A 12,513-nucleotide genomic window follows, 5' to 3' on the forward strand; every position below is an offset into this window, starting at 1 on the left:
TTACTCACTTATCAGGAGAATTTTGGAAACTATATGTTGTGTTGTTAGTGCTGTGTGTGCCTTTGTGTTCAGCTCAGCACCGCAGTATATGTGTCTATGTATTCATGTGAATGCATAGTGTATGTGTATGTCTTTATTGCCCCCCCTGCATCCATAATTCAACTAGTATGGAGCATGAGAATGAATATTTCATTGTCCTACAGAAACGTGCACTTATCAATGATTCCATTCTCATATATAGCCGCCCTAACGCCGGCACATTCGCAGCATTCATAGTATAGCTGTGTGATTTACTTTAGCAGCGGCAGGCCTGAGGTCACTAAGTGCCATATTGCAAAATACATAAATTTCTGCCATCAGTCGGCCAGCACCCTGCCGCCTCTTTCCTGTTATTTCAAGCATCACTTCCTGTTTTCCCAAACTCATGTATAATGGAGCGCGGAGAGGGTTAATGTGTGCGCAGTGGACTATAAATAAACCAGCAGAGGGAGCAGTGGCAGGGTGAATTATTTGGTGCTCCCTCAGGGCAGGAGAGCCTCCCAAGGCAAGTGTGGTTATGTGAAGGAGGCAGGATCGAATTGTGTCGTCAGACGAGAGTGTGGAGTTGTCTCAGGTCATTTAGGTGCAGAGATCAAGGATTCTTTGTCAAGGTTGTATTATTAATTGAAAAGAGAATTTCTTTTTAGAACTTATTTTTTGGTGTTTCTGCCTTTATTAGATAGGACAGCTGCAGAGAGAGAGAGAAAATGTGAGGAGGAGAGAATGGAGGGTGCAGCAAAGAGTCGTGGCCAGGAGTAGAACCAGCAAATGATGCAACAAGGACTGCAGACCCTTTATTTGGTTTTAATCCAACCAGGGCAGAGTTTGTACCTGGTATGATGACCAAAAGTGGGGTCATCTTCAGCATGGTAATCATTCTTAACATTGCGCATAGTGATTGTTATATTGTTAAAAAATTTAAATGTTAAAATGTGCATTAGGATTACCCCTCATTAATCCTGCTTATTCACAATAAATAAAGCATCAGGTATTAACATAATGCAGTGACATGCACACACATACTGGTTTTACTTCATTGAATATTTAAAGCATTAGTAGAAGGCATAACATTTTTTTCTCAGACCCACATGCATAAAATGAAACACCTCACACATTCACTCTTGTGCTGCTAACTATCACATTCAGTTGAAATGCATTAAGTGAAATGCATAAACCACCATGCAGCGATGGAGTCTTTTCTCTTTTCTTAGTGTGCAGGCTTTATGTTAGTCTTGCTGTGCTACATCTCTCTTCACTATGGCTCTCAAATTGATTTTCCATGTCTCCTGACTCATGTGCTCCTTATACGGTATACTCTAACATGCACCATAGGAGGCAGGGAACTCCACAGATAACCTAGATACTCTCTTGTTGCCTCTTTTATACCTGTGGAGTCAGGTAGTGCTTCGATAGCTCCATGATTTCACTGTGCATCGACTTGAAACTACACTTTTTTTATTGTCTTTCGTTAGCCCCACTAATGAAAGACTAGAGTCTAAGTGCTAGGTCTAAAGTGTCTGTTACTTTATTCTGAGATTGTAAATTTGTTCGTGTTCAATGTGTTACTTTGCATGTAAATACAATCTTTATCAGTCTTCCTTGTGTTTTTATTTTCAGGTCCTCCTGAGGTAGTGGTGTGTACCAGCTACTACCCCGTATATCCACACAATAACTCATATGGGTTTGGGCAGATGGTAAGTTTTGTTCACTGTCCATCCTCTCCTGCTGGCCATGCACACACTAACTCATTCAGTGCAAGTTTTGTACTTCAGCTGCACGGTCACACATTTGCCGCCATGACACTTATTTCACTTTCTAAAGATTTTGAGTCCAGTCTATAACACACTCAGAAGCAGGCAGTGAAGACATTTGTACAGAGATGTGAATACTTCACAGTCTGGAGGACATTTTGCAATAATGTCTGCTGGCACATTTTAAGGAAGAGGAAGAGGGGACCTTGCAAACACAATGCTGGGAGTCGTACCAGTTACATACACAGAACTAATTTTACCACAACCACAATGGAGACATTTTTTGCTCCAAATGAGTTGGCCCCTGTAGACCCATATAAATATATAGGCAGAAATATTTTTAAATGGCTGCATTTTTTTTTATCAGTGTACACATAATGGTAGTTTCACCATGGTCGTGTAAAGTTACCACTGTTTCTGCATTCTTTTAAAAAGATATAAGGTCTTTGTATTCTCTAGTATTGATGTACCAAAGGTCTATAGTAACAGAGGGGTGGTGGAGATGAAACATAACAGCGCTCATGACCTCGGGGTATGGTGTGTTCTATTTGGATGCTTTGCCTCAACAGGCCCCACTTCATTAATAATTAATGCTCATGCTATAGCGAACTGAATTTTCCTCTGATGGAGGTGTTATATCACCTCTTGGATTTGATCCTTGCTCTGAACCACATTTTGACAGTTTAACCAGACTCACCTGTAAGGATGTTTTGTTATCAATACCCCTCCATTTTACGGTTTACAGTTGTTTATTTGGAATATACAGGAGTGCTGACATAGGGAGGGATGCAAGGAGTCATTGGGTGCGTCTCAAAGCTCTTAACTTCTCTCTCCTCTGCCGAACTGGAAGTAGTTACTGACCCGCCATTTTAAGTTGCATCCCAAAGCTCTTAACTCTGCTGGAGGACAGAGGACAGAGGAGATTGATCGGAGGAGCGATAATCGAGGAGACACGACAGCAGGCTTCACGGAAGTCTCTCCTCTGACAGACACACCCCCTTAACAAATAGCTCTCACTGATTGGACGCTGCAGCTGCTCGGACTTCTCTGAAACTGAACATCAGCTGAGTTTAATAAAAGAGAAAAGACGGACCTTAAAACAGTCACTAAGGGAGCCCTGACACAGATCAGAAACATACGTTGGTTTCTAAACAGTCTGTATGTGATGAGCTGAGATTAAAAAGTGTTTGATGTCATAAAACCAATATAACAGGATCACTCCTGAGTTTTATGTCTGATTGTTTATTTCAGATTCACTGTCTTACGAAATAGAGTCATAACATCTAATAGATAGAATATATATTAATGATCAGTTATTCCTCCTGTTAATTTCCCTGTTTGTTCTTGTTGTCTTCATGAAGAGAAGTCTGACAGTAAAGTTTGTCTGTTAGTAAAAACACTTGTTATATTTCCTGTCAGGTTAATAAAGTTTCATACGAGGCTGATCATAAATGAGCATTGGGTTTGAAAAGAGGTGCATGGTTTCTATTTTCCCTTGAAGTAATAAATAATTTAATAATGAGGCATTTTAAAAGTAAACTGATCTGTAATGCTTCAGGACAGAATAAACAGAGAGCAGATTCTCTAAATGTGCAGGTGTTTGTTAAACAGGTAAAGCACAGAGACAGAGCTCTGTTACTGTTTATATTTCTCAGAGTTATTACAGTGAACATGTGTGCAGACACAAACAGCCGTTAAAGCCGTCATCACAAACACGTTGCTTCACGTGACGCTCTGGAGGAGAGGACGTCCCGTTTCTCTAAATACAAATCTCCTCGTTTCCTCACTCCTCTCGTTTCGTTCCCTTGCATCTCTGGTGGGCGGGACTAAGACGTGAGTGAACGACGAGAGGATATAAGCTAAGAGCTTTGAGATGCATCCAATGAAGGGTAGGATGAGTGGGGGTCAGATGACAGGTCAAGGTAGCTGTCAAGAACCAAGGGGTGAAGAGTCAGGGTGAGGGCACATCTCGACATGCTCTCTGGTTCTCCTCCGTTGGTTCCTGTGTTGAAAGGAGAGGAGAGGAGACAGGAGAGAGAACTGAAATGAACAGTGAAGAACGCACGCCGGTAATGGCGTTATGGAGGCACAGGTGAAAGCGCTAATGAGACACAGGTGATTGAATTAAAGGGAGTGGCATGGCCCTGTTCCCGAACTATCATTCTAATAATGTCATCAATCTCAGTGTGTGAGAACAGATGCAGAATGTTAGTAATTACAGGTGAGCTTACTTATGGAGCAACGCCTGTGAGCTAGATCAGGCAGACACTTAACATGCACCATTATCACAATCACTGTACAAATGTATCCTCCCATCATATTTAATCTGCAAACTTCCAGTCTCTGCCTTGCACTGGTGTTAGACTCACTTTCAGTCCCAGCGGCTCCTCAGCATGCACCTGCAGGCTGCAGCTTTGGGTTCCAGATATTATCTCATCAATCCTCAAACTTCTGCATTTAGAATAAATCTAAAAAAAGAAATAATGTGGGAGCATAGATGCTTAACTCAAAAATGTTCTGTTGTTGCAAGATATATTTCACACTATTACAACATGAGCCGTCTGATTAAATTGTGTTTATTTCTGTACATTTGTCTTGCACACAGGTTAATTCCTCACAGTTTCTCCGCCAGTACGGCCTCTCTTTGCTGCACAGCCACATTGTCCTGCTGACCAGAACCCGAGCATGCAAGTTGGAGGCACCGCCAAAACCTCCACCTGTGCCCCGATGGAAGCTTATCCGCCAGCGCAAGGAGATTGTAGTCACTGATGAACCACAGAGTGCGTGTGAGACTGAGAGGGAGGCAGGAAATAAAAGAGAGAAAAAAAAGTGAAATTAAATTTGGAAGAATAGGTGGTGGAGTGGGGAACCAGGAGGAGTATGCAGGGGTGGATATCAAAGAAATGAAAGAGCACAAATTATGTGATAGAGTGTAGGTGAATTTCATAAATAAACAAGCCTAGAAAGGAGAGCGAGTGCTAATGCAGGAGATTCAGGAGCTGCAGCACAGAGGGCATACAGCACCACATGCTGAAATGAAAAAAAAAAAGGTGTAGGATACTTACAATATTTCTGTAATGAAAATAGATGCTGGCTCGAGCTTATCTGACATCAGCTGATCTCTGAGAGAAACAAAAAGTGCAGTAAAAAAAATGTGAACAAGCAGTGCTGGCATGATGTGTGAGAGCTTTTTTTTTTCTCTCTTATCTCTTTATTCTAGAGCTTCCTTTGTCGAAACCAGAGCGCTTCGTGGAGGTTGCCAGCCCTTTTCTCTCCTACCGTGTCAAGAGCAGCGTTGGCCCGATCCTGGAGCTGTGCGTACACCGAAATGATCTAAAACTTTGAAATGGAGCAGGAGGGGTTTTTCTGTTGCTGCACGTTGCTGTATTGGGCTGGTGAAGGAGTACTTCACTGTTCTCTAGCTAACATGCTCTCTGACTTTCATGTGGAGGGAGGAGAGTAAGAAAAAAGTGTCCATGTAGGATTCAACATATAGTATACTAGGCTTCTTACTGTCACCCTCTCTGTTCCCCTTCTTTTCATCATGCAGGCAATTAAAAACTCTATTTATATATCTAACAACAAAAATGAAATCTAGATGTCCCTTTGCTTGCTTTTAAAAAGTGTTATGAACTATATCTATACATCAAAGCAGTGTTGCGTTAGATATGCTGTTTCAGTGTCACTCCACGTCCGTCATGTGACACGCATGACTCATTCTGCAGAAGATATGGTGCGTTGCCTGGATATGTGTTGCCATGAGAGGAAATGTGTGCATGTCATGATGATGATATGATGCCGTATGTCAGAATAACCTGTAGCATGAAAATATGTCTTTTGTGTGTCAGAGAGGCCAAGCAGAGCTCTCAGAGGAAGCGTTCCCATGGTTCCCTGCTGGTGTCCATCACAGAGAGAGAGGAGAGTGAATGCCGAGAAGGCCTTGAACTCGATGCAGCTGAATGTTCGACAAACACGGCAAACGACATAACAGAGAAAATGGAGGTACACTAAGAAGCTCTCTGCAGGGTTATAGCATGTGTCTACTTAACCCCTACAAAAGGTTTTTCTCAAATACACAGATCCACATTTGATTCTGTATCGCCGAAAGGCATTTAGAGATGATATATTATACTGGTTCAGTAATAATGTTGATAATGATATTTTATTTTTATAGCACTTTTTTTTAACGTTTTTACTGGACTCAGCCAACATCATAAAAAAAACAATGCAGCCATCAGACTCAGAGACAAAAAAAAACAAACAAGATTTTTGAGTCCGAAAGTAAAGATAAAAGAATAAATAAAGAGATAGTACACAATTAAAAATAAGTAAATACACACATACAAGATAATAATGATATTAAGATTGTAATGATTAACACAAAAATAGAAAATAGTAATAATTATAATAATAACAACAATAAACATAAATAATTGTATAAATAGTAATTTGGATAATAATAATAAAAACAATAACAATAATAATAATAATAATAATAATTTAATAAAAAAATCCTTACAGTAAACTTCACAGAAAAATAAGTCAATAAAATAAAATAATAATATTTATGTATATCACAAATCAGCCCGTCATACAGTTAGCCAAAAAGAAACGAAGCAGCAGGCGATAGCACTCTTTGATACAGGTAAAGTGCTTCACAATGGGCAATAAATGCAGGTAGAAATGTAAAGCAAACAATGAAGCAATAAAATAAATCTAAAAGCATACAAAGACCAACACAGTCAAAGCTAAAATTAAATAAAATCCCAGAATAAAAGCTTTTCCCTAAAAATGTGTCTCCTCGAGTGAGGAAATAGACAAGGGACTAACTCTGCAAGTCTGAACTCATCTGGCAGGCTGCTCCAAAGTGTAGGTGCTCTAACCTGTCACCTTTGGTCTTCAGTCGGGACCTTGGAGCCAGCAGAGCACTGCCAGAGGATCTCAGACTGCGTCCTGGCTCATACAGGGATAAAAGCTCAGAAATATATTGAGGGGCCTTAAACGTGATTCAAAGAATATTAAAATCAATCCTTAAATCAACAGGCAGCCAATGTAGATGAGCTAAAATGAGGGTGAAGTTTTTGTTAATTGCCAAGCTGCTGCAAGACGGTGGGTTGATTTCTGACTGAGACGTGTTTCTAGAGAATTACAATAATCGAGACCAGAGGAAATAAAAGCGCAAATGAGTGTCTCAAGATCTTTTGCTGACATTAGAGACTTTACTTTTCATAGAACTCTTAGCTGGTAAAAACAGGACTGGACAACTTTTTTCACCTGTAGCTCAAAATACAAGTTCTGGTCAAAATTACACCAAGGTCCTTGGCTGAGGGCTTAACACAATTTGATAAGTCATCTAGATTTGAATGATTCAATCTCTTTATGCTGAGGGGCCAAACACAAAAAAAATCTGATTCAGAGTAATTTAGTTTTAAAAAGTTGTTGAACATCCATGATTTAATTTCTGCCAGACAGTTATGGAGAGTCTTTAGTGATCAGTCTGCATGCTGCTCTGAATGCTTTATTGCACAGTTTTTTCAACCATGGACATTTTATTTTATTTTTTTCAATTATCTTTTTATTTATTTTCAACATTTTATAACATAAAAGACGAAAAACAAACACGATAGGAAAGTCAAAAGAAGAGGGGGAAAAGATGAAAAAATAAAAATAAAACAAATAAAAACGGTTATAAAACACAAATACGTACATTATAATAAGTACAAATAATAAGTGCAAATACATAAATCATGGTGATATTACATTGTCTTTTTCTCAGAGTCCATGCATGGCTAGCCATGCTGGGTGGATGTCAGAGGTCCATAAGCGGCTGCCAAATTTAAAAAAAAAACATCCCCCTTGTTTTTCAGTGTATGTGCGTTGTTCCAGACGTAAGGTTTCATTCAAAGTTAGTTTGAACAGGCTAAATGTAGGGGCTCTGTGCTGATTCCATCTGAGAAGAATACATTTCTTCGCTATGTAGGAACTATGGAAATTTTAAAACATCACAAAGTCATGGTACTTTTCATGTGGTCATAGGCACATTGCTCGGCAGAACCAAGCAGCAGCCTTCGGTGTTAAAAAATGACGCCAATTAATAAGTGCAAAATGCTGCTGTTCCTCAAGTGACAACTTGAGGCTGGCTGCAATAGTCAAGGAAACTCCATTAGGCCCTGTATTTAAACGCTGCCATTAAGGTTCAGTAGCTCATGTCTTTATTTGTATGAAAGCTGTCCCATTTCTCAAGTATGACTCCTTCAAATGTGGCTGACAAATGTGTCTTACTTTTCCCGGGCAATAAAAGATGTTGCAGAGAGCTGGCCAATCAAAAGAAAGTGGACTTGTAGGGAGAGGGTCTTTAAAGAGACGGTACCCACCTTTATTAGACAGAGGCTGAACGGAGGGTTTTCACAGACAGCAGGATACGATAAATTAGAAGGTTTTTGTTGAGTTGTAAATCATATTCAAAATATAAAACTAAGCACAGTATGGTCTCTTTGAATAGCTTTGAGGGTCTGTGAGGTCCAGAAAAACCCTACATGACTAAAGACTAGAAATAACAGTTGGCAAAAAATGCTGTTGTCTCTTCTTATTTCCTCCTCTGTTCATTTTTTCCCCTCTTCTGACCCCTACGTCTACTCTGTAAGTATGCAGTTGAAGCCTCATTGGAGCAGCTCTGTACGTCAGCGACAACAAGGCTGCATCCCCCAGTCTCAAAGTCACTTCTGTTGTCTCCCAGCCAGGCCACCATTGACCGGGGGCACATCTGCACGAAAGACAGCACCAGCAGGAGAGGGAGGATGAGGAGGGCTGTGAAGTGGGGTTAGAGCAGCTACAGAGACGAACATAGAATCAAAGAGAAAACAGGGGCAAAAGAATGGACGGACAACTGTGTTTAATAAAAAAAGAAAGGGGACGGAAAAATGGATTGAAAGTGACAGTTTGGCAGGAAGAGATGAAAGCAGCGCAGGAAATGAAGGAAGATGGGAAAAGAGAGTCTCTTGCGTATGACAGGGCGCGTGGGTTTCAAACAGGGAGAGGTCGTGTACCGCGCTGATGAAAAAAGCAGTGCAATTAGATGGTGAGCCATCAGTGTCTGTGCCTCCTGGGGGGCTCATTATTACACTTCACTCCTAGCATACAGAGAAAAAATAGAGTTCATATTAATCGCCCTCTTGTGTAACTGTGACCAGTTATAGAGCGGCTGGGCTAGGGCAGTATGGACACGCTAATTTGATGTGTCGTTTGATGTGTGTGTGCACATGCACCGATGTGGATTGGTTCTTGCATGTGTCATATATGTGGCACATTTTTTTGCTCAGTGTGTGTTCCCGCTCTTCACAAGCATGTTCTGGGTCACGTGTTGAGGGGACTGTACATCTAGTGAGTAGGGTTTTTTTGGCTGTTTTGAACCCTCGCTTTGATTCTTTGAACCCTCGCTGACAGCTTCAACCTCTGCGCTTATGTAGCTCCTAGAACGGTAGAGGCAGTGTCACATGATGTTTGATACCCTGAATGGCCTGTTCACTCAACATTTGTGAACTAGACCCTGGTGTAACTGTTCAGTTTTAACCTTTTAATATGCCTGAAATGTGTAAAATCACTAAATCACAGAATCCCCTTATGGTTTCATTTACTTAAGAGAAAAAAATACTCTTCCAGTATTTCATTATGCACCAGGGGTCAATGGATTTCCTTGTACCTGTGAAATATTAATAGAGACAAAGAGGTTTAAGGACCCGTGTCCACTAATGGCTTTTTGCGCTGGTGGCGCTTGCATCTTCAATGTCAGAGGGCTTGTCTGTGGCACTCACTGTTAGTAGGTTACAAATATTCTTCCACAGAACTCCAGCTTCCCTTAGTAGTGACTGTTAAGCCTGTTTTATAATACCAGGGTGTCCGCGGGGTCTTAAAAAGTATTAAAAGTTGATAAATCAATTGTGGGAAAATTAAGGCCCTTAAAAGTATTAAAAAGTCTTAATCGCAATTTTATGAGGAATTAAATATCTGCCTCAGCTGCCCCTCCTACTCACAAATGACCCTGTGCACGACTCGTAGGTCTGTTTGGCTCCGGCTTGTTTTCACTAATGTGCATTTGCGCCGCTCATAGCCGTTCAAACTCATATCTTATGACGCTTTTAGTCAGCAAAAGAGGAGATCAAACACATTTAACCCACTGCATTTAGTCCTTTTTCACTAAAACTCGCTGAATGTGATATTTATACATGCGCAAAACTAACATTACCGTCACTTTACTGTCATAGTAGTTGTGCTATGGTTAGGGGAAAAACATAGATTCATTACTTGAGTTACTGCACTGTGACTACATGAAGGCACAAAGAAAAGCTCAGAGAGCTGATGGACACAGAAAAGCTGATGGAAAGCAAATCACACAATCTCAGGCACATTTTGATCATGAGGTGGGAATGTCAATAAACCTGCCTTTTAGTTTAATTTATTCTTTCGAGCTTTTTTCCTTCTCAGCTCACCTCATTTCTGTTAAATTGCAAACTAAAACTGTTAAAGATGTGTTGCAAACAACAGCTTAGAGTCGTGATGAGGTCTTAAAATTTTTTGAAAGGTTTTTAAAAAAGTCTTAAAAGGTATTAAAATTAACCTCAGGATTCCAGCATATACCCTAAATACTCTGTTTGCTTCGTATTTTGCCTTTATCCTATGGAATTCCGCGGAAATAAAAAAAAACATTTAAAAAAATGAGAGATAGAAATTGTGACGCAGCATTTATAGCTCAGGACCTGGAAATAGTACGGTAAGATAAACAAGTGTGGTAAGTTTCTCCTCCGCTTCGATGTTGTTGTTGACAAAGTTGACATCAGAAGTCCCGCCCCATCTTAGCTTTGATTGGTCTGTGATAGATATGTGACCATGACAAGCCCAGCGTGTTCCACAAGTTAAGCTATTTTTGGTAGAGAGCCCTGTGAGTACAGCGTTAGATGTCTGACTGATGAGGGTGTTTTTTAAACTTGGGATACTGAGCACTGTAAACAGTAAGGCAAGGCAGCTTTATTTGTGTAGCGCATTTCATACACGAGGGCAACTCAATGTGCTTTACATTAAAACATTAAAAGCATTTGAAACATTCAGACAAGCACAAAATAACACAATTAAAATGACTAATATAATAAAACAGAAAAGAAAAGTAAAATTAGAAATATATTAAAAATTCCAATAACATTTTGATTTAAAGTGGGTTAAAATGAGCTAAGATAGGAAGGCAGTGGTTCCGCCCGAAGCCAGCTGGGATAGGCTCCAGCCCCCCGTGACCCCCAACGGGATAAGCGGTCAAGATAATGGATGGATGGAAGGAAGGCAGTGGCAAATAAAAAAGTCTTTAGTCTTTGATTTAAAAGAGGTGAGATTTGGAGCAGACCTACAGCTTTCAGGGAGTTCCAGATATGTGGTGCATAATGACTGAACGCTGCTTCACCATGTTTCGTTCTGACTCTAGGGACTGAAAGCAGACCAGTACCTGATGACCTCAGAGGTCTAGGTGGTTCATAAAGTAGTAGCAGATCAGTAATGTATTTTGGGCCTAAACCATTCAGTGCTTTGTAAGCCATCAGCAGAATTTTAAAGTCTATTCTCTGACAGACAGGAAGCCAGTGTAGAGATATAAGAACTGGACTGATGTGGTCTACTTTTTTGGTCCTTGTTAGGACTCGAGCAGCAGCATTCTGTATGAGCTGCAGTCGTCTGATGGACTTTTTAGGGAGTCCTGAAAAGACCACGTTACAGTAGTCTAGTCTTCTAAAGATAAATGCATAGATGAGTTTTTCTGCATCCTGCTGAGACATAAGTCCTTTAATCCTTGAAATATTCTTAAGGTGATAGTAGGCTGACTTTGTAGTTGTCTTAATGTGGCTGCTGAAATCAAGGTCTGAGTCTATGACTACACAAAGGTTTCTGGCTTGGTTTGAACATTTCATCTGTGCAGATTGGAGCTGAGCAGTAACCTTTAACCTTTGGTAGCTCCCATAGCAAAAAAAAAGAAAAACACTGTTCGTAGACACAGGCCCTCACACTTGATTTTGTCTTTTATTCACTGAGACACACTCCAGCGAATAAAAATGAAAGTCTCTGCGGGAAAAGACTCCTCTGTGGACGCATAGAATAAATCTCCATGAAGTGTAGGATTAAATAAATGCACTTTCTTCCACCTAACCCACGACTGAGTCGATCACTGAAAAAAAAAAAGAAGATTTTTCCTCCAAAAAGCTGCAGCTTAAACCCCAGGAGGCTCTTGTATATGATCTGTCAGTCTCAGTGTCCTCTTACTACACACAGGTAAGCGATCTAATACAGCAGCATGCTGTGGGCGGACAGAACATACCATTCCTTGGTGCTTGACTCAGAGTCTCACGGACCCTTGTGAGAACACGCACACATTTACATTTTTTGTCAGAGTGAAAGTGTTGCTATTGTCGTCGAGAGGAGATCAAGTGTGCTTCCAGTCACAATGCCTCTTTCCGTCTGTCTGGGTCTCCGGGTACTTATTCAAATAAGTGGTGACTCACGAACACACACGCAGACACATGCACTCACTCTGACTCATTAGAAAGTCTTGCAGGGGTTGCTTGAAGTTGCACAACATAAAGCTGTATTTCTTAGTTACAGCTGAATAAACTGGTGGATATTGACAAAGGTTTTTCTTAGCAGCACATTATTTAACAGAGAACAATTAAACTACAAGGCTTGAAGGCATGCT

General features: G+C 40.5%; 1 protein-coding gene across 6 annotated transcripts in view; it reads left to right on the forward strand.

The window, feature by feature from the left end:
• Positions 1-12,513, forward strand: part of adgb (androglobin) — a 59,764-nt gene that overhangs the window by 16,048 nt on the left and 31,203 nt on the right. For all 6 annotated transcript variants that reach the window (XR_004633515.1, XR_004633514.1, XM_034699189.1 and 3 more), the window contains exons 9-12: positions 1,657-1,733; positions 4,396-4,570; positions 5,011-5,104; positions 5,639-5,792. Coding sequence is in view for 4 of the 6 variants with exons in the window: in XM_034699189.1 (XP_034555080.1) it covers positions 1,657-1,733; positions 4,396-4,570; positions 5,011-5,104; positions 5,639-5,792 (500 nt within the window). In the remaining 2 variants the exon portion in view is untranslated. The remainder of the gene's footprint in view (positions 1-1,656; positions 1,734-4,395; positions 4,571-5,010; positions 5,105-5,638; positions 5,793-12,513) is intronic.

This window comes from Notolabrus celidotus, chromosome 13 (assembly GCF_009762535.1).
Source record: "Notolabrus celidotus isolate fNotCel1 chromosome 13, fNotCel1.pri, whole genome shotgun sequence".
In the NCBI taxonomy this organism is placed as follows: domain Eukaryota; kingdom Metazoa; phylum Chordata; class Actinopteri; order Labriformes; family Labridae; genus Notolabrus; species Notolabrus celidotus.